The sequence below is a fragment of the Zosterops lateralis genome, assembly GCF_965231275.1.
Source record: "Zosterops lateralis genome assembly, chromosome: 4".
Lineage (NCBI taxonomy): Eukaryota > Metazoa > Chordata > Aves > Passeriformes > Zosteropidae > Zosterops > Zosterops lateralis.
The window spans coordinates 14,184,193-14,204,322 of NC_139765.1; the positions used below are offsets into that span (position 1 = coordinate 14,184,193).

At 36.1% G+C, this 20,130-nt stretch overlaps 1 protein-coding gene across 6 annotated transcripts in view; it reads right to left on the bottom strand.

The window, feature by feature from the left end:
* Positions 1-20,130, bottom strand: part of KDM7A (lysine demethylase 7A) — a 61,330-nt gene that overhangs the window by 9,479 nt on the left and 31,721 nt on the right. For all 6 annotated transcript variants that reach the window (XR_014589988.1, XR_014589989.1, XR_014589990.1 and 3 more), the window contains 13 exons: positions 20,011-20,128; positions 19,016-19,176; positions 17,260-17,401; positions 16,817-17,003; positions 15,786-15,948; positions 13,008-13,095; positions 12,162-12,268; positions 9,508-9,599; positions 6,424-6,513; positions 5,363-5,572; positions 4,691-4,815; positions 4,017-4,174; positions 759-856 (listed from right to left, as the gene is read on the bottom strand). Coding sequence is in view for 3 of the 6 variants with exons in the window: in XM_083860491.1 (XP_083716617.1) it covers positions 759-856; positions 4,017-4,174; positions 4,691-4,815; positions 5,363-5,572; positions 6,424-6,513; positions 9,508-9,599; positions 12,162-12,268; positions 13,008-13,095; positions 15,786-15,948; positions 16,817-17,003; positions 17,260-17,401; positions 19,016-19,176; positions 20,011-20,128 (1,739 nt within the window). In the remaining 3 variants the exon portion in view is untranslated. The remainder of the gene's footprint in view (positions 1-758; positions 857-4,016; positions 4,175-4,690; positions 4,816-5,362; positions 5,573-6,423; positions 6,514-9,507; positions 9,600-12,161; positions 12,269-13,007; positions 13,096-15,785; positions 15,949-16,816; positions 17,004-17,259; positions 17,402-19,015; positions 19,177-20,010; positions 20,129-20,130) is intronic.

Genomic DNA, 20,130 nt, shown 5'->3' on the forward strand with positions numbered 1-20,130 from the left:
CTGAAAGACCAAGGCATTAGCCTTCAGAAGCATGAAGCAAAAATGTGAGGTAATCACTTCACCTTACTGCTAACCAACAAAAATTTAAATTACTAAGTACAAACTCAATTTGCAAATGAAAAAAAAATTGAAATATTTATAGATACACACACACATTTCTAAATTCTATAAGCTGTATTAAAAAATATGTTTGTAAATATCTATACATATCTATGCATTCATACTTCATTTAATTCTGAAGAAATCACCACAATCTGGACCCTTAAATGGAGGATTCCCCTCTATTTCCAATAGTCTAAAATCCCTGAATAGGATTTAGCCACTTTAGGTTGTTTATAAAACTGAATACCTGTAAGATTGTTTCCTATTAACCGTGCTCTAAAATGAAACTGTGTGGTAGATACTCATAATTCAAATGATGAAATTTAGAGGTTTTTATTAAATAAATAAATAGAGCAACTAGGATCTGACTTTTCTCACACTTTGCTTGTTCCAGAGGAGGGCTCATCCTCTGCCAACTCCACCTCAATGACAAAGAAGAAAGAATTTGGCAAGACAGCATATCTTATCTTTTTTCTCAACACTAGAATAAATGAAGAATGAAGCAACACATTGTTTCAGACATTAATCTGAACAAGAATTAAATACTTTGTTATTACTGCTTTAACATAAACTTTGACCAGATAAACCTGAAGTACGTGAGCAAAATTACACTTAATTGTTTCATGAATTTCTGAGACTTTTTTTTCCAGATGTACCTGTGTAGTGCAATCAGGCTCAGATTCTTCTGAATCAGAAATATCAGAGTACTCTGAGGATCCATTCCTGAGTTCTGATTTCACACTTTCAAAGAACACTGCAGAAAGAAGAATTAAAATACAAGACACAACATTTACGACACTGATATTTAACAATTATTTTTGAAGTAAAACCCAAGAAATACATATTTCATTTTTAACAGTCTGTAAACAAAGGCAAATGCACACACTGATCTGGTTCACAGGTTTGCTTAGGATGACAATGAGTTGTCTACTGCTGACCAATGGAGTCCTCAAGCAATTGAGCAGATGAAGACAGGAAGATAAACAGGTACAGCAGAAGTTTATATTTCTTCCTTCCCATAGAGCACCCACTCCAGAGATGGCATCTTGGGCAGTTTCTCCTCTTTTGTACAGGCTGGAGTCAGAGCAGTTCTCACTAGCATGTACCCTTAAAAGACTGCATTTGTCCCAAAGAACTACAAGCAGGAAACACATTTCTAAGTGTTTGGATTCCAAGGCCAGTGAGCTGTATGCACACCTGTATCAAGGCTGCTGGCAAAAATCTTGATTAAGTAAAAATTCATTAAAGATGACAATGTGCAGTTCAGGTAGCACAAGTTTTTTGGAGAAAAGCAAAATGGGGTAAAAAAAAAAGGTGACTGTGTGTCAAGAAAATAGGGTCTAAAGAAAGAAACATCACTTTAAAAGTATTTATAGTTTTATACAAAACAATGCTGAAGGCAAAGCTGCACAAATCAGAAATTAACTCTAAAATGAAGTCAAGTAAAATTGAAATGTTGATTTGTTTTCATCATAGTTTTATGTGAAAACACAAAGAAGAACATAATTCTTCCTAACTATAATTATGCAAGAATAAAGGATGTACCAGTAACTATGTATACGCTGCAATTCTAGTTGAGGGTTGCTCCCATTGAAGACTGTGGCAAAGATCACAATTAGGTATCAAATATATTTCAAGGGATATTACTGATTTCTAAACACTGCACAGTGATAATTACTCTTAGAGTCAGAAGAAAGCTAACATGAGACTTGTCATCAGAAAGTGAGTAAATAGAACAGCTGGGACCAAAAACTAGAGAAGACAAACTAAATTTAAGATAGTATTAGAAAGAACCATGAGGAATATCCAAGCATATTAAATGAGCAACACCACTGTACAGGAAATTAAGCTGTATAAAGTAACACTCAACATATAACAATAAAATTAATATTTTTAATTACTGCAGCTCAAAACAATCCAAGAGATTTCTGATGATAACTCATGCATTCGGCTCATTTCAAAAAGGCAATTAAGATTCTAGGATAAACAGCAGCATGAACAATACAGAAAACATCATCTTAGAGATCAAAAGAATTTTCCTTCAGACTACTGGCTTTCCAAGAAAATATATGGCTCTGTATGCCTCCAGAGACAAGGAGGAATATTCCCAAAATTGGGTGAATGAGAGTAGTCATTATCTGTGGGATCAGGCTAAGACATTATGAATTAAGAAAAAATCTCAAACCATCTTCCATTCATCCACAGTATCTTGCTCAATTAAGGACAGCACTTGATCTTTGTCCCTCTACTAATACTGTGTCACCATTTAAAATCAGGATCCTGGCATGACACACAAAGCTAGATAGAGCCTGATCTGTTTAAAGGCAGCTGTCTGTGGACATTCCTCTTGGCCTCAATCCCAGCAAGAACAACAGAAGTTGGCAGCTGTTATAGGAACAGGTAGTTCCTCTTCTGGAATTCTCTGCTGACAATGCCCTTCCCCTCTCTCTCTAGAGTCTCACTTAAGGTAAAATAATCACACACAGGTAACAGGAAAGTCTGAAGATGCTCAATATTCAATTAAAAATATCAGCAATTTTTCTTCCAAAAATTGAGCACTCAAGACTCTCTCCTTCCACATCCACTTCTAGTTTTAAGTACATTTAACACATTTGGATACTCACTGCCATATTCATTCTGTATCAAATAAGAGCAATAATTTTGAAGAAAAGTAACCATTTCTCTGTATAAAATTTAATCTTTGATTCAAGTGCAAAATTTAGTTTGGTTTACTTAGTTTAATTTTGGAAGTGGAAAATCACTACAGTAATCCTTCACTCAACAAGCTATTTGCCCTGTTTCAAGAATACCCAAGAGAGACTTTTTTCATGCACAGGTTTTTCAATACTGTCCTCTGTGACATCTGGAAGCACAGTCAACACAGATTATAGTTTGCTTTGTTAATGAAAATAATTAAATATTTTATTCAGGCTGACAGCAGTCTAATGTTATGGACTGTTGTGCAGGAAACTCACGGAACTGTAAGGCTCCAGAGGAGTCTTATCATCTTAAGTGTTGACTTCAGTTTCCTAGTACACACCTTCTGTGCCCTTTTAAGCTGTACTGTGAAAGGATGTGACTTATAATTAAGCAGAGAGCTGAACAGCTATGTCAAGGTAATTCTATCTGCACACAGACAGTGCTATTAAAATAGGCATTAGCAACAGGCATTCAATATTGATACTTTGCTAATACACTGCTGAACACTTGGCAGGAGGGCTTGAGGCTACCAAAAGACCAAAAAAGATTAGTTCCTAGTGAAGGGTCATTTAAAGCACTGGAAAGTGGAGTTAAAGCATTTTACAGATTATCTAAGTTCTTTCCTAACCTTGTAGATTACAAAGGTTGAATGTATAAGATTTTATTAATTTTAAATTATATCTTATCACTTGTATGGAATAAAGCAATTAATTAATAAAACATACAAAATTGTATGATCAACTATAAAATTGGCAAATTGAACAGGAAAAGTAAAAATTAAGACAAATATAAAATTAGCTACCTATTATGATCTTTCATTCTCTGTAGTGGAATGATGTGATGAGCTTTTCACAATGAGGCATATTTTAGTTTTAAAAACAAAATTAAGTCAGCATTCTTATATAATGAAGGAGACCTAGGGTAAGAAATATTCATCTAGAACACTAATTAAATCTCCACTGTGAAAAACGCTGTCCATAGCATTCAAGACAGCAGTAACATAAAAAGGTGACTTTTACTTTTCATCCCTATCCTGTCAGCTTTTTCAGTAGACAGATATTTAAGAAATGTTTTGTGCAACTTCTAATACTACTCCTCTGATTTATTTCTTTATCCTCTTTATACTTTGTCTGACTGAAATACTACAAACAGTAGCTAGGCCCTCAATGAGACCACCAAAATGTTCAACTGATAGAACTTGGAGACAATCTTACTGTTCAGTGGTTTCTGGGCATCTGCATTCGCTTCTCCTTCAAATCCTGAGGGCTGGTCTTCTACCTTAACAGCTGTCTTTTTCGACCTGGTCCTGTCATCTTCATCTTCACTGTCTGCTGTGTAAAGACTTCGATCTGTAAATGGACGTCTCTCATCTCTTCTCACAAGAAGAAAAAAAAAAGTCAGTTTTTACTCTTAAAAACATGAAGCAACTGTTTTCCTTTCACTATTTACAACGCACTCTCAAGATATAACAGTAATTTTTTCTTATGCTCATCTCTTCATTCTGAATTGTGGGTATTCCCATTTACTTCCTACAAAACTGCCATTTCCATAAAGATACAAAGTTTAACACCAGAGTACTTTTAATGAGAAGCACTCTTATAGATGGATACAAAACAAATTTTTCTACTCTGAAGCACTCCCTTCAGTACAGACCCTACTAAAAGCAAGTGAATGAAACGCTGTAACAAAGGAACATGCAAAGAATCCCTTCCTCTTCACTTCCTAACTGTGACTCCACTAGGGGACAGCAGACACAGACATTCCTTCTGTATTCCTAACGTGACTCTTACTGGTAAGAACGTAAGAGCTTTACAAACAGAAATATTAACAATTAGCATACTCCAGACCATAATGACCAAGAAAAAGTACCCACAAGCAATCTTTATACCTAATTATTCTTCCATTTGACAGCAGAAGGCGAAGATCATTGTCTTTTGTTCTCCATTCAGGTACTGTAGAAGAGGGCTGAAAGGGCTTGTTAAACCTCCCGTTCAGTTTTGAGCTTGTGATATCCTAAAGAAGTAAAAGCAATTTTCCTTTTTATTCCTATGAACTCAATTGTTTTTTCTACACTACTAGGATGGTTACCACCTGGATAACCAACTGAAAAAAGCTCAGACAAAACATGTTTGGATGTAAGGAACTTCAGGAGATGACTGCACCTTCTCCTTCCTTGAAACACCTATACTCCTGAAGCACCTGAAACAAATACAACTTTCCTACAATACTCCTTTCGTATTTCCCTTAGAGAAATTCCAACAGACTCAGGCAAGCTAGAAGCTGGGCTTGGAACTGCTACAGCAACTCCTGGACTGGGTATGTGCTCCCTGATATTAGTATCTCAGGACAGCAAAACATTAATAATGGTAAGTAACCTGCCTTAAGCAGAACTTTCCTAGCTCAAAGAAATTTACATTTGACATACTCTGAAACAATCTATATCTCATATGACAAAGAGTTCCAGTGTGTATTCTTACGCATCTTAAAATCATTTTCTTTTCAGCAGATATTACAGAACTACTCTGGTTTTGTTTTTCCCTGCACGTAACTTAATACTTGCCTCTTCCCATGGTGACATCTCCAGCCTTTTCAGTACCTCCCTAGTGTGGAGTTCCAGGATGTCCAGATTAGAAGGAGTTTTGGTAGCATGGTCTCGCAGCTTCCTCACCCTCCGTCTGGAGTGGTGAGGAGAAGCTGTTTCATGCGAAGATCGTGAAGTTGTAGACACACCAAGAATTCCCTGAGTTTTAACTAATTTGCTGTTTTCCTCCTGTAATTAAAAGCACTTTTCAGAATAGTCTCAGAGGAATAAATCCACATGCTAAAGTGCTGCTTCTTATTCATCTAATTAAATATAAATTATGTAAGGAAAATTCTTAGACCTTTAAGAGACACAACTACATGTTTCATTTGGATTTGATGTACAAAGTTTAGTTCTACTGCACCTCTTTCTTATTTAAGGCTTTTATGCTATTCCACAAGAATAGTGCCACTAAAACACATGGTTTTATTCAGGAAGGCAGCACAAGGCAGACACGTATTGTACACAACAGATCACATCTCCTCAGATCCACTCTCTTCATATGGAAATGTGAGAATTTTTAAAGAATCCATAACCACTGAAGAATAAAGGAGCAAAACACTAGGATGGGAAAGAAAAAAAAGGAAAGGGAAACTCTTCTCCACTGACTATATAACACACAGCCACAAAACAGAAGTGAGCAAAAGAGATGACAACTGGACCAAAACTAACTAACAAGTAGACAGGAGAATGGAATATGCAGAGAATATCAAATTAAAGTTTTTAACAACACATTAACAATGATTATTTTAAATAGTTATAAGTAACTACATTTTAGAAATACTAACCTACAAATAATTTCACCATTAAAATCTAAAAATTAATAAAAAATACATAATGGACTCAGTATCCATTTTCTTTATCTGAAATACCCATAAGCTTAGCATTCCAAACAGTTCTCCTCCTTATGTTCTATTATTAAATGAATGGTACATCAATTAAAAGGTGAATATGGTCAATCAGAAGCATAGCAATGATGGAGTTTCCTGATTCAAAGATTTATTTGCTGAAGGCTTACGTAGCATTGACTCTGTTCTTACCTCTACAGAACGAATCACTTTAGAGAGCTCTTTGATGAGATGCCCAGGCCTAATGTTGTCTGGAATTTCAAAGGCATGTTCTGTTACAAGCTGTATGCAAAGGGAGAAGAAAAGATACTTAGTTTTTTTGTGGGTTTTTTTTTTTCCCCAGATAAAAGCAGAAATAATATGAAATAAACAAAACTACAAGGGAAAAAAATAAAAGTAAAAGAAAATCCAGATTCATTTCTATAACAATGACCACAAACTGTCAGGACTGATACACACACAGTAACTTCCAGTCCAAGCTTTAGTAGTCAGCAGATATCTCTCAATGTCTCCAAGAATCCAAAGAGACAACACAAAGCCATACTGACAACCATCTATTTTTTTTTTTTTACCCTCAGTACAGTTATCATGTTTTTTTCCCTTTACCATAGTCAGTACAAAGCAATACTTCTGATATTCATTAGAGTCATGACTTCAAAAACACCTTAAGACTAAGGAAATTTCACCCTGACAAAAATTTAATCTCAAGAGCAAATCATGAGTAACCAAGATGTAGGTTTTTAGACATCTTCCTGACAACCAATTCTTAAAAATTACCTTCTTATCTTATTTAAAATCTAGCAGGTTGAAAAATGCAACTCAGAAAAAAAAAAAAAACCCATTCCATGTAAAAAATGTAGAAAGCTGTAAGAGTTTATGTTTCCTTTAATCCTCTTTAAAACCATATCAGAGACAGATTTCATATATACACATACACACAACAAAATTCCAAACATCTACATTTAGATTTAGCAAAAAATATTTCGTATGTAGTTTAAATGTCCCTCAGAACACTTTTAGTTAGAATTAAACAGATAAAACATAACTTAACACACAGGCTAAAACGACTGACATGAATTCCTGTAATGAACTATTTAAATGGAAAAACATCCCAAACACTTTCAGCTACCCACATTTCTAAAATGAGATTCAGCAGCAAAATGATTGCTAGAAGCAATTCACTGTATGTGCATTTCACTGAACTTGGCTTCCTCTCAGTCATCAAAACCAATGCCTTCTCCCTCTCCCAAAAAAAAACCCAACACCAACATATAATCATGGTATGATTACTCATTTCAGTGCCCCTAATTCTACAGGGAAGATTAAATCAGCTGCTATTATTTACCATTGTTCATTCTTTGAATGTATCACACCTCTACATATTCACCCTAGAGAAAACAGCAGCTCTGTCACTAAACTGTGTAATTTTTCCATCAAGCTATGGGTCACTTTTGGACCATTCAACCCTTCCTACTTCCCTCTCTCAAAAGAAGATGAGTTTGTAATTCTCCAGAAAATGGCACAAAACCAATCCTCTAAGACAATTCACCTATGTTGAAAAGACATACTCCATGACACAAATGTGAAAGCTCATGAGAAAGGTTCTCATTTGAGGAACATGCATTTGCCATTTTTCAGGAACTGTCTGAAATCCTCAGCACGAGCAGATCAAACAGCAATGTATGAAGCTCCTCCTGTCCTCACCTGCCTACAACTTCAAACCTATCACACATGTGGTTTGCTGCATAGCAAGACTGGCTCAAGGATGAAGCAATAGCCAAAAAAGAAGGATGCAAGATATGAAACATGATAGCTGGTGGACAACAGACAACACTGTGGCTGAATCACTGATGCTCTGCGCTCCCCTCACAATGGGTGTGTCTGTTCACCCAGTGGTTTGGGAATACCCACAGGTATCATTAATAAGCATTCAGAATGCAGCAAGCACAATTGATTTTTCTTCCCCAGAGAAGTAGAAAACTTATCACATTCCACATAAATCAAAATACTTAATGACCTACTATACAAATGCTATAACACTACAAGACAGTAATCTAGCAAAAAGGAACTCGAATCCAATTTCAAATTAAAATAAGGATTTATATAGACTATGTTTGATCTCAGTTCAGTAGCCTGATCACTTGGCTTTCTTATTATCCATGCCACAGATGCAGAGATGGCTTGGATTCACACGTAGTTTAACAGCTCAGGCCCAACAGTCTGTAAACACTGCAATATTGTTTGCTAACAAGTGTTCATCCAGAACAGCAGAGACCAAGAGACACTGGAGAACCAACCCAGAAGGCCAGCGGAGCTTCATCTGGGATCAGTAAGGCTACATAGGCTGGATCTCAGCACATTCCACACATAAAACCACTTCTGCATTTGCACCTCATGTTCACTTCTACGGAGCTCATACTGTCGGAGGCAGCACTGCGCAATTATCATATGTGTTGCATAGCAAGTTCTCTTAGAAGTTGTGAGCAGAAAGAGAGATCTCAAAGAGCCAGTTCCAGTCCGGCTTGCAACAAGGCAGTATCACAGACAGCAACAAACTAGAATTAACACCCTCAGTCAGAACCAAACTGCCTGTCAGTGAACAGCAGTTCCCAGGAGCACTGGTTACAAGAGGGCTTATTAGCACAGGCACATAAAAAAACCACATGGAATTAGACCAGACCCAGTTCTGTGCCAAAACAAACAAGCTTTCCTGGAGAGAAGAGCACCAGCAAAGCCAGAACTGATGGCATACTTACGATTTTACAAGGGTCAATCAGTGTTGTGCAAGAACAATATTCAGTTGAAGTTAATATTCCCCAATCGGTATCTAAACCAACTCTTCAGCAGGTGTAGCTGAAATGTGCCTTCCACACCACTGACATGCATGGAAAATGCTAAACACCATGGCATTCCATCCCTCCACTGCCTCAGGCTAGGATCAATCAGCTATATAAACACATTTCTTGGAAAAAGCCCCACCTAATCACCCTATCCTCTGGCATTCTTATCCCATCCTGAGGTACAGCAAGATTCTACTTTCATCAGCTACAATACTTAAGTTTATTAAATTGTCTTATAGACTTTATTAGCATCATTGGAATATAAAACTGTCATTATGAATCTTCCCCCAATCAGCAGCATATACTTCCAATTGGCTTTTTCAGTACTCATTAACAGATAAAAATAATCTTAAACTTCAAAAGGGCACAGACCTTCACTTAGTTCTAAATCAAAACAGAGCTCACCAAAATAGCAAACAAAGTCAGTTATACTTACCTCTTTTTTCATCCATAATTTTAAAGCAGTAAGTAAAGCCTTCACTCCTTGCACTAAATAGCTTGGAGGCTGGAAACCATCTTCCCTCAGTTCTAAAAAGGATACAGAAACCAATTTAGAAACATATCAAGAGAGAAAACAATAGAATGATACCTACCCTTCAGCCAATAAAGTTGCCATTGTGCAACAGCACAGTAAAGGAAAAATGGTGCCAGCAAATGAAACATGGCATCCTGCATTTATGTGCATACTGTAACAAGAAGAATGACCACAAATAAAAAGAAAAATCCAAACCTAAAGTGATTCTACATAAAACCTTCTTTTTAAATTTATTCTTGTATGAATTAGGGTTAGTTTGTGACATACTAAAGGTCATTTAGGGACAAATAACAGAACAAAAATAACATACTTGAAGAAAGAAATTACTTTTATTTCATTGAGAAATATTTTAGTCAAAGGGGTCCAGTAGGATGTGGGATGTATCTCTAAATTAGAATTTGCATTGCTTATCCCCATACATATGCAAATGGCTCACACTAGCATACTTCCACTTCCCAAACATTTTTTGTCACCCTTCCAATTATCACAGTTCTCCTTCGCATGGTTTACATCATTTTTACTCCCAAAATCAAAGGGACAGGGGGTGGAAACCACTCTGCTTCAGAACCTCCTCTTGTAAGGGAAGTTAGTGTTCCCTACTGATTGCAATTCATTTTCATTCTCTCTTTTGCTTCATGGGGGTAAAAAAGAAGGGAAAAGACAAATCCCTCCTTAAACAGCCAAAAGTAGATTAAAACCTCTCCTCATAATCCTTACAAATATTTCCACCTGTCAATAGCAAATGGATCAACACTAGAATAATTTGACTCATTTTATTCCCTTAAAAGAATACCCTAATAAAACACCATTCTTATGGATAATGTATTAGGAAGCTGGCAGAAAAAGGAAAGTTCTGTGAGTAAACATCTATTCTTCTCTCAATGGTCTCCTACTTGTTAAAGGGTATGAGAGGTACTGGCAGCAGCAATCTTCCTGCCCATGAGCCGACACAATTGATAAAATTTTAAGAATACAAATGGAGTACCACAGGCTGCATTTTTTAGATGCAATAGAAACAACTGCATGAACTAAAAGTAATTCATATTAATGAGTACAGCATACATTAACAACAGCACACATTGCCTATTTTGAAACCCCAAGAATTAAGAAAAATATTTAGGTGAATGCAATAATATGTATCACAAAACACCTAAAATCAGAATGTTTGTGACCCTGTTACCAATTTATAAAAAGAAGCAAGAAGACATGCTTACTGACCTGAATTTCATAAAAGGTACTGCTAACAGCTGGACATCACCATTACCCCACAAAACTGAACTGGTATCATCCTTTTTTCATACAACAATGGATTCTGACTAGCAAACACCTAATTCATATGAGTCTTGAGGCCAAAATTCAATATAAAATTCACCCTAGCCATGGAAACATCAATTTTTATTTTTTATGATGTCTGTAGGTCATAGCATTGTTCAGTGACAAAACATCAGCTAAACCAAAGATTAAACATAACATGAGAAAAAGCTTCACAGCCCTTCCCTAAGACACAAGCCACAAGAGGCTCCTAGCCTATGGACTAAAGGAGTCATGAGATTAAAAGGGGAGAGGAAAGAGTGGGAAGAGCAGACACAGCTTATAGTTAGCTAGATCTTACAGAAACATACATGTTCCACTGATTTTCTAGCAGGAACACAGTTCCTATCACTACTGACAAGCTTGTAAACATTAAATATGCATGAATGAGACAAACCAAAGCAAGAGTTCAAGATAAAAATACTCTTTTTGGAAGGAAAAGTTTTCTTCAAGTTTGTTCTGTTTGGCAAGATTTCTGAGTTGCTCTAGGGTCACCCCTAGACTTTAAATTCTCATTTAGGAATCAAGGGTTGTTCAATGCTTTAATTTGTTGAAAGGAGAAGAGATAATTTTCAGTAACTTTGAAAAAGTTATGTGGGATTATGATCTCCTCCAAAACAGAAGTTTAATTCAACAGCCTCCTCTGAAGGTTGACTTCTGTCCTTCAAAATACATCATGTTATTAAGATTAAGCAAGCAGGCAGAGGGCAAGATACTTGAGAAAAGAAGGTGAAGTCAGACAGGCACTCTATCAAACACAAATATACATGGGTACAAATATAGCAATTAAGGAATGGATGAGGAAGTTTGGAGAAGAATAGCAACTATTAAGAACTGGAGGCTGTTGAGATGCCTCCTGGATAAGCACTGACATAAGTGATTTAACACAGCTCATAGGAACCAATGCCTTTTTCCTACAGAAGCCCTCACAGACATCTTTCTTTTCACAACCAGGAGGAGAGAACAACAGACACTGTGACTGGAAAGGTCAAATTGTAGAAGTACCAGAAAACTTGTCTGTTCAGCTGTGAAGCCACCAAGAAGAAACCCATAGGTATAAGTTAGTGGGATCATTTCATTGAACTATTTGCTCAAAGTAAAGGCTATCAAAGGATATTCAAAGATCTTAAATGATATGAATAACCCTGGGGAAAAAAACTGATGCCATGGACCATTATCACTTAAGAGAAAAAGAATTATATGAACGAATGTATGTGCATCTCTTAAAACAAAACAGGCATTACCTTTCAATGTTTCCAGTAAGTTTTTGGCCACAAACCAACAGATGGCTTCAAAGAAAGGAAATTTGAAAAGATCTGGGGTTTTTAGCCTCTTCTCCATTTCATAACACCTGAATAAACGCAAATATTACAAAACATGAATGTTTTAATTATCAAATTCATTGCTCAACTATGTAATCATTCCAATTGACACAATGCCAAAATAAAATGAAATAAAAGAACCATGGCCATGATAAATAAAAGAAGTCAAGTACCACATAGTTAAACCCCAACAAGACCACAGACAAGATTGAACTCTGGTCTCATTCAGGCTCTGACCTTATCAAGTTTGACTGCGGCACTTCTAAGAATAAAGTTGGACTTCATAAAACTAGGATACAAACCCAATGTGTGATCTTTTAACAGATGGAATTTTATCGGGATTCCACTGTAATAAATAAAAACAATATGTTTAGAAGACAGCTCTACATCTTGGACAAAAACTAAATACAGCTGCCCTTAGAGCAATGCTGACTTGAGGATGCTCATTTCAACAGTGTCGCACACCTGGGCTTGCTTAGTTTTGTTTTACTCACTTATACTAATCTCCAAAGCAGAATCTTTTCTTTTTTTTTTTTTTTTCCCTCCTTTTAGTCACTTAAATTCTTGCACAGCCTTCATTTTGCTTTTGAAATAAACTTTGCAGAAGTAAGTAAGAGAATGTGCTTGATACATTCTAACTGAAAATGCCACTATTGTCTGTTAGAGATCCTGTACCAATTTGATCCTGGTTAACCGCATGAAGAAAAATCTCTATGAAAAGAATATCCTACTTACTGGGGAACATGTACAGGAAAAGCTGAGACTAACCTGAGCTGCATGCCAATGTTGAGGTTGTGCAAAAAATTTCCTCCAAAAGCCATACAATCCTGAGATGTGAGCACAGCGTGAATCCAGCCTGAAATGACAGATTATGAAACTTAACATGTATGTTTGAGTTATTCTAAGACTGTTTTTAAATACACATACAAGTAAAAATGCCATTCCTGAAAGAAAAAAAGCAAACAGACTTGTATTCTGTGCTAGGAACAAGTAATGTAAATTTTAACAACATGTAAACTGGCTTTTCAGAAATCTAGTGGAACTGTAGTTTTCTGACATAATCAAGCTTAAAACATTTATCACTGGGAGGGAGTGGAAAGAATGGAAAGCAAACTTTTCAAGTAAAAATTCAAAAGGTTTTCATTCCAATCCACAAATATAAACAACTCATGAGGGGAAAAATATACTGAACAAAAGATCAAGTCATAAAAATAAAATTATATGCCTTTCAATATTTACATGTTGCTTACAGTAACTGGGTTGTTCACACAACATAAAGTCATTTAGCAATACTGAAGTTTCTCAAATAGGAATTCAGAAGTGGTCCCATAAATTATTCTAAATACAGTCATTCTAAGTCAAGTGAAATTATGATCAGTTTAAAACCCAGTCTAGACACACTATAAAGTTTGTCACATAACTGAAATATTGTCCTTATGAAATCTACTATTTAACATGGTAAACCATGGCCAACATTATGCTATCAATCTAGCTAATTACTAGTGGATAATTTCAACTAAGTACACAAAAGAACACATTACATGAGCTTCCTGATTAAAAATAGTTATCTGTGAAATTTATACTGTGGAGCTTTAACGTAAGTAAACTACAAGTAAACTTTCTCTGCCAAGATCTTTTTCCTGGTTCTGCATGCCTACAGATGATCTTTGACACAAAATGAGTTGGCCAGACATTTGCAGACTACTTCATGGCTTCACTGAGTGTAGGCAAGACAAACACAGGAAGCTTCCCAATCTGAGGAATGATCGGACCAAATCACAAACAACTACATATTACAAACTAGCATTAAATCCATGCCCTAATTCAGCTAATAAATAAGCAGTTTTATGGTATACTTGCATCAACTTAGGGTTTTAATTTTTTTACATTCCTCCTTGCTATTTTTATGCTACACTTTTGATCAATGTCTAAGTAACAAGGAATGAAAATCTGGTGTAGACCACACAGAGTATCTTGAATAATATTCAAATAACTCTAAAGAGCCTCCCAGTAGATGCTATTCACCTACATGCAAAATTAATTTTACATCAGAAAACTACTCTGAACATATTTCCAAGATTGTAAAGCAATTATGACATCCACTAGCATCAGTGCAAGCAGTAACAGCAAGTGTTTTTCACCAGAGATCAGGGGTTTTTTTTTCAGTCTTCACTCAGTCTTACATAATTTCACATTTTTTTAAACACCTGTCTTGAAACCTGGTTTAATTTATGGGTTCTCTCACTGTACTCAATCATATGTATATGAATAACTATGTGTGTATACACATACATGCACATGTGTAGAGACACATTTGTATTTGAAAGTATCTTTTTATGTGTACACACATTGAAATACATGTACACATGAGAAATGATCATCTGATGATACTTTTGTTCATGGCCACATTACAGTGATGGCTCAAATTCAGCTGATTACTTAGAATGCAGAAACTATTTTCTGTGAGTCACAGTAAAGTTCTTAATTCCGTAATTCTGCTTTCTCTGTTCATAGATGAACTTATATGGACAATTAATGCTATCTCTAGCCAGAAGTACATGGTTTTAAAAGCTCTGGCTGTTCAGGAATGTCAAGAGCACGTAGAGGGCCTCATCAGGTAGTACTTATCCTGCACAAGCTGTGAACTTAGAATAGTAAACACTGAGCCTCACAGGTACAGAGCTGAGCTATGAGAAAAATGAAGTAGTCTAGAAAGTGCAGGATGGAATAATGTACTGATCATCATCTTCAAGGCTTCTTCCAGAAATAGAATTATAAACCATTTTCTTGCTCCATGTGTTGAAAGCTTTCTCCACCCCCCCAAAAAAAAAAAAAAAAGAGAGCACCCAGTACAAATTTTTAATAATAAAATAATAAAAAGCATTTATAGGGATAAGTTGAATAAGCAAAAATACCAAAACTTGGCAGTAATGTTATTGGCAAAATATGGTTTGATTAAAGACTTGTAAGCTTATAGTATTGGGGAGTTTGGGTAGGGTGAGGTATTTTGCTTAAAACATTTTTCTGTGTCTTCTTCTTTTATTAAAGTTGTTGAATTGTTTTGGCATTTCTTACAACAAAAGCAAACCAAAAAATCCACCCAACTTGTATTCTTAATACTCTAGCCTACAGTATAAGAAGTTTATGTGATGTTTCTGTAATAATTAGGCCTAGTGGGCCATGCAATACTGAAATCTGTAAAAATAAAACTTTATTATAAAATTAGACTAAGAATTTAGTCTGGATACTTATCAAAGAGTGAACAATCTGTGCTCTATTAATTGGAATTACTTCCCTGATAATCAAATTCAACTTTAATTTGTTGTCTTCTAACTGGGTAACAAATACCCTTTCATTTCCTGATAATTGTTATGATTGTCAGCCAATCTTAAAAGCTAATAATTTGTTTTGAAAATCTGAATTTCTGATTTTTTTATTAGTCTCTCTTATTCAAAATTTTAGAGGATACCAAATGTTGATAATGGAACATTTATAATTCCACATAATTTAACATGCTAAGTCCTAATAGCAAGAGTAAAATCTTACCTGTCGGAACAAATAAAGTGTGTCCTTGCTTCACAACACACTTATAACACTTGTCAACCTTGTCCCCAAAATATACTTCACTCTGGGTGACAGATGAACTCCAGGACTCATAGAGAGCCAAATTTTCATCAGTGGGTTTGATCAAATAGAATATCTTCTCACCCTATTAGAAAAATGTACCAAATAAATAAATTAAATGTTTTCCTAGAGGTGGACTACAACCTCTGAGTCACTTCTAATGGAGTAACAGATTGACTTAAATGTAAAGTATTCCATCTTCCCACTATGGCATGTTCAGGCTTCCCAGCCCAGTGTCTCACAAATGCAATCCACCAAGAGCTTAGATATAGCATATTAACCAGATGGTGTCTTGTGGTTCAAAGGAAGCAAACAAATCAACCAGAACTTTTCACTCGACTACAAAAAAACCCCAGTTTTTATAAACAATTCATGGATATGCACACACCTACCAAAGGAGAAAATGGAAGATGAAACTACTTTGCCTCTTCTACTATGTACACATGGTCAAATTTGTGACAATAAAGACTTGAGTATGCCAATAATTTTCATTCAATTACTTTTTTTCCTACTAAAACCACACTGTATCACCCACAAGTCTACTAAAGTCAACCAATTACAACCTACAAGTCACCAACAGCACGCTAAAATAAAAGCATAAAAATGCAACACCAGAGATCAGTAATTCACTTTCAAGCTCCTCCCTTAGCATTGCAAGCACAAGATTTCATGCAGGTGATAATGCCACAGCAGAAGGCTGCACACTGAATAACTTTTGTTTCACATAGTCACAGACATCCAAGGGGTGGCTGGGCACTGGAACAGGCTCCTCAGGAAAGTGGTCACAGCATCAAGCCTGACAGAGCTCAAGAAGAATTTGGACAGTGCTCTCAGGCACATGGTGTGACTCTTGGGATGTCCTGGCCAGGGCCAGGAGTTGGACTTGATGATCCTGATGGGTTCCTTCCAATAGAACATATTCTGTGATTCTGTAAATCAAGAAGCATTCATACCCAGAGAACGTGGTACCAAACTGATGTTCCTCCAAAATCAATATGAAAATCTGTATAGCTGTCCTGGACACCCATTAAGCAATACTTCTGAACAAAAGGCTTAGGGAAGACAGAATCATCTGGCCAATAATTTTCCACCCACGAAAGCTTTCTGGCAATGTCTGGTACTTCCACTAATTCAGACATCCTTTTAAAAAACAAACAAAAAAAGAACTGTTAATATAAGCAAGAGTAAGCACACCTCTTTTTAAATGACAGCTTCCTACAAAGACATTACTTATTAACTAATAAATATGTTTTATATCTACATTACATGACAGTGGCTGTCTACATAAAATACACCTCCTCCTGTCTTTCCCACTACAGGTATTATATTCCTACACATACTGTTCAGCTTAGTGAAAACCACATCCTACATTCAAGGAATTGAAGTCAATACTCACTTCGTGTCTGAGAATTCCAGGCTGATCACATTCAATACTTTGGGTCGGTCAGGATTTGTGAAGTATTTAATGTAATTATGGAGCTTCATTTTACTGTCTGCTTGTCTTGCTACATCTATGACATCTATCACTTTATCACCACCTGCAAAAAACAGAATGGCTTTCTTAAGGCTATCACAGATAAAAGACATTTCAGGTATTAAGAGAAAATTAATTTTTTTCCAAGTCTTTATCCAAACATTCCTGCAGAAAACCTCCATTACTATCATTATTCTCTTGGAAGAGAGACAGATCAGTATAAACCAACTTTATAGTAATGAAAGTTAAATCTAATAAAATCAGCTAAGGACAGAACTGAAAACACACTAAAAATAAATCCTCTTTCTTTTTTGTTAACCACAGGAAAGAGTAGTATAGAATGGCTGCATCTGTTTAAAAAAAAAAAAAAAAAAGGTTTTATAGCTGCAATTGCCAAGAGTAGCATGGAGAGTTATCAAGGCAGATCTTTCTCACTTTTCCTATCAGCCATCACCAAGCCCCCACCTTGCTTACATACATGCACAAGTTGCAAGCACGCAGTAACTTCACTGAATAATTATCACAGGTATGTTTCATTTTTGATGTCAATAAAGAGGGGGTTACACACCATGTGTTCTGAAGTGATACATTTACAGAACTAGACAAGCCATGAGAATGGACTAACACCACCCTATAATAGCAATTGGTTTATGTTCTTTTAGAAACACAATGACCAAATTTAACACTTAATTTTGGAATGCTGGAAACATGCCTAGATGTACATTATAAACATATTCACTTTAAAACTGTAGGTTTGTATCATCTTGATAAATTCCAGCTGATACAGTACTTATTCAGTCTTCTTATTTTTAATTTCAATAATAGGAAGGTGAATCTATGGCATTCCAATTTTTTCCCTGAACTGGAAAACTTGGCAGGTCAAAATGTATGCACAAGGATGAGACAATCGAGTTTCTATCTGAATCCGAAGAGGCTGTAATCCAGAAGAAAATATTCAGAAATATCATCACGATAATTAATCTTTAAGGCAGAACACACATTACTATTTATCATCACAATGGTGACAACACTGCATATCCTGGTGAATACTGATGGACAGAAAACCTACTTTCAGCACACATCATTACATTAGGTGATCATGAGAACACACTCAGACTTCTCAGCTGTACCACTTGTTACAGGAAATTTCCTGCTGCAGTTGGCTCGCAATTGCAAGTGTGCAGTCACAATTACAGACCGATAAGAGATCTGATAAGAAGTGGTTCTCAGGAAGCCTCTCCTGGCAAAGGATGTCAAGGTAGGAAATTTTTCAGGAAGATTTAATTAAGAAAGACCAATTTACTGAGTCCAAAACACTGTTTTGTCATAGCCTAACCAATGATTAAACTTATTAATCCTAAGAGTGATTAATCCAATTCCCATTATCTTTGGTTTATATGTAGCAGAAAAAACCCCCAGCATTTCACATATAGCCTGCACTGAAATTGATAGGTTCGAACATTGAGACATAAGGCTGTAGTTCTATCATACATCTACCAAACTGACACAAAAAAAGAGGAGCTAAAAACCACTCCAAACCATAGTTTTGATTTTACTCTCTGCTAGTCTTGAATTTAGAATAAATATTTAGCACTCCGGAAGCTCTTATAATCATGCAAATATTTATTTTAATTTACAGACAGAATCATTTTAATAAGTACTCCAGAGTAACTCTTACCTACATAGCGTTCCACATCTAAAACGGAGAAAGTTGGTGGAGGAAGTCTGAGTCCTAGACCATCTAATTTAGGAACCATAATGGGAACATCAAACCCATGCTTCTCCAGATATCTTTGTGTTAACTGGCTTCCATGCATTTTCAAAATTACTTCATCAGCACTGGTGGAAAGAAACAATGGAGTATTAGCAGAAAAGCATCCTCCAAGCACTACTGAAATAAAAAAGTCTCAGTTTGGGAGAGGACAGATGGGAATGGCTACGTCTGAATCCAAAAGAAACACACAGTACAGTTTTATTAAGCATTTAACTAAAAGACCAAGAAAATAACTTCAACAAGCAAATAAATTTTTACTGTAATGCATTAGCTGGAAACTCATAGTCCTTATGTATGAGTGAAGAGAGTAACTTAAAAGGATGAGGAAAAGGAATTCTCAGAGAAGGCAGTAAAGTACATTTTGCTAACGACAACCACCAGCTGCTCTAAAGAATTTTAAGTTATTATGTTTCAGTGAGATAGCCAACCAAGCTCAGGATCAAAGCATAATCATGTTTCTCCACTTTCTTCTACAGCATGGGAATGGCTAGACTACCAGCTCATGTGAATGTTCTATGCTATGTGGAATGAAACTGAGACCTATTCCTGAACTAAAGGAATAGACAGACAATATTCTGACAGTAAGAGCACAAATACTAAACAAACAAAACAAAAACCCCACCCCAAAACTCAAAACCTCTCAGACCACCCTGCAGCAGCCTCAACAGACAAAACTGAACATCTCCAGTGCAAAACTGAACAGGTGAAGCTACTGCATGAAAAGGCAAATGTATCCATATCTGCAACAGGGATGCACTGGGAAGAGTTCTGAAGAAGGAGGAAGTCATCCTCAATCTTCTCTATGTGAAGCAGGGAAATGTTAGTCACTTCCTCTAAGACACACTCATAGGACATTTCACTGTGTTTTCCCACCAAAATACGTGAGGAAGGTTCTGTACCTTGGGAAAGAGCGAGCCCGCAGCTGTTTAACAAAGGTCCGTGTTCCAGCCTGCACTGGTTTGGAGCCATCATCTGGCTCTGTGTAGTCATGTCTGTGCCAGTTTCTCCTCTTCTTCACT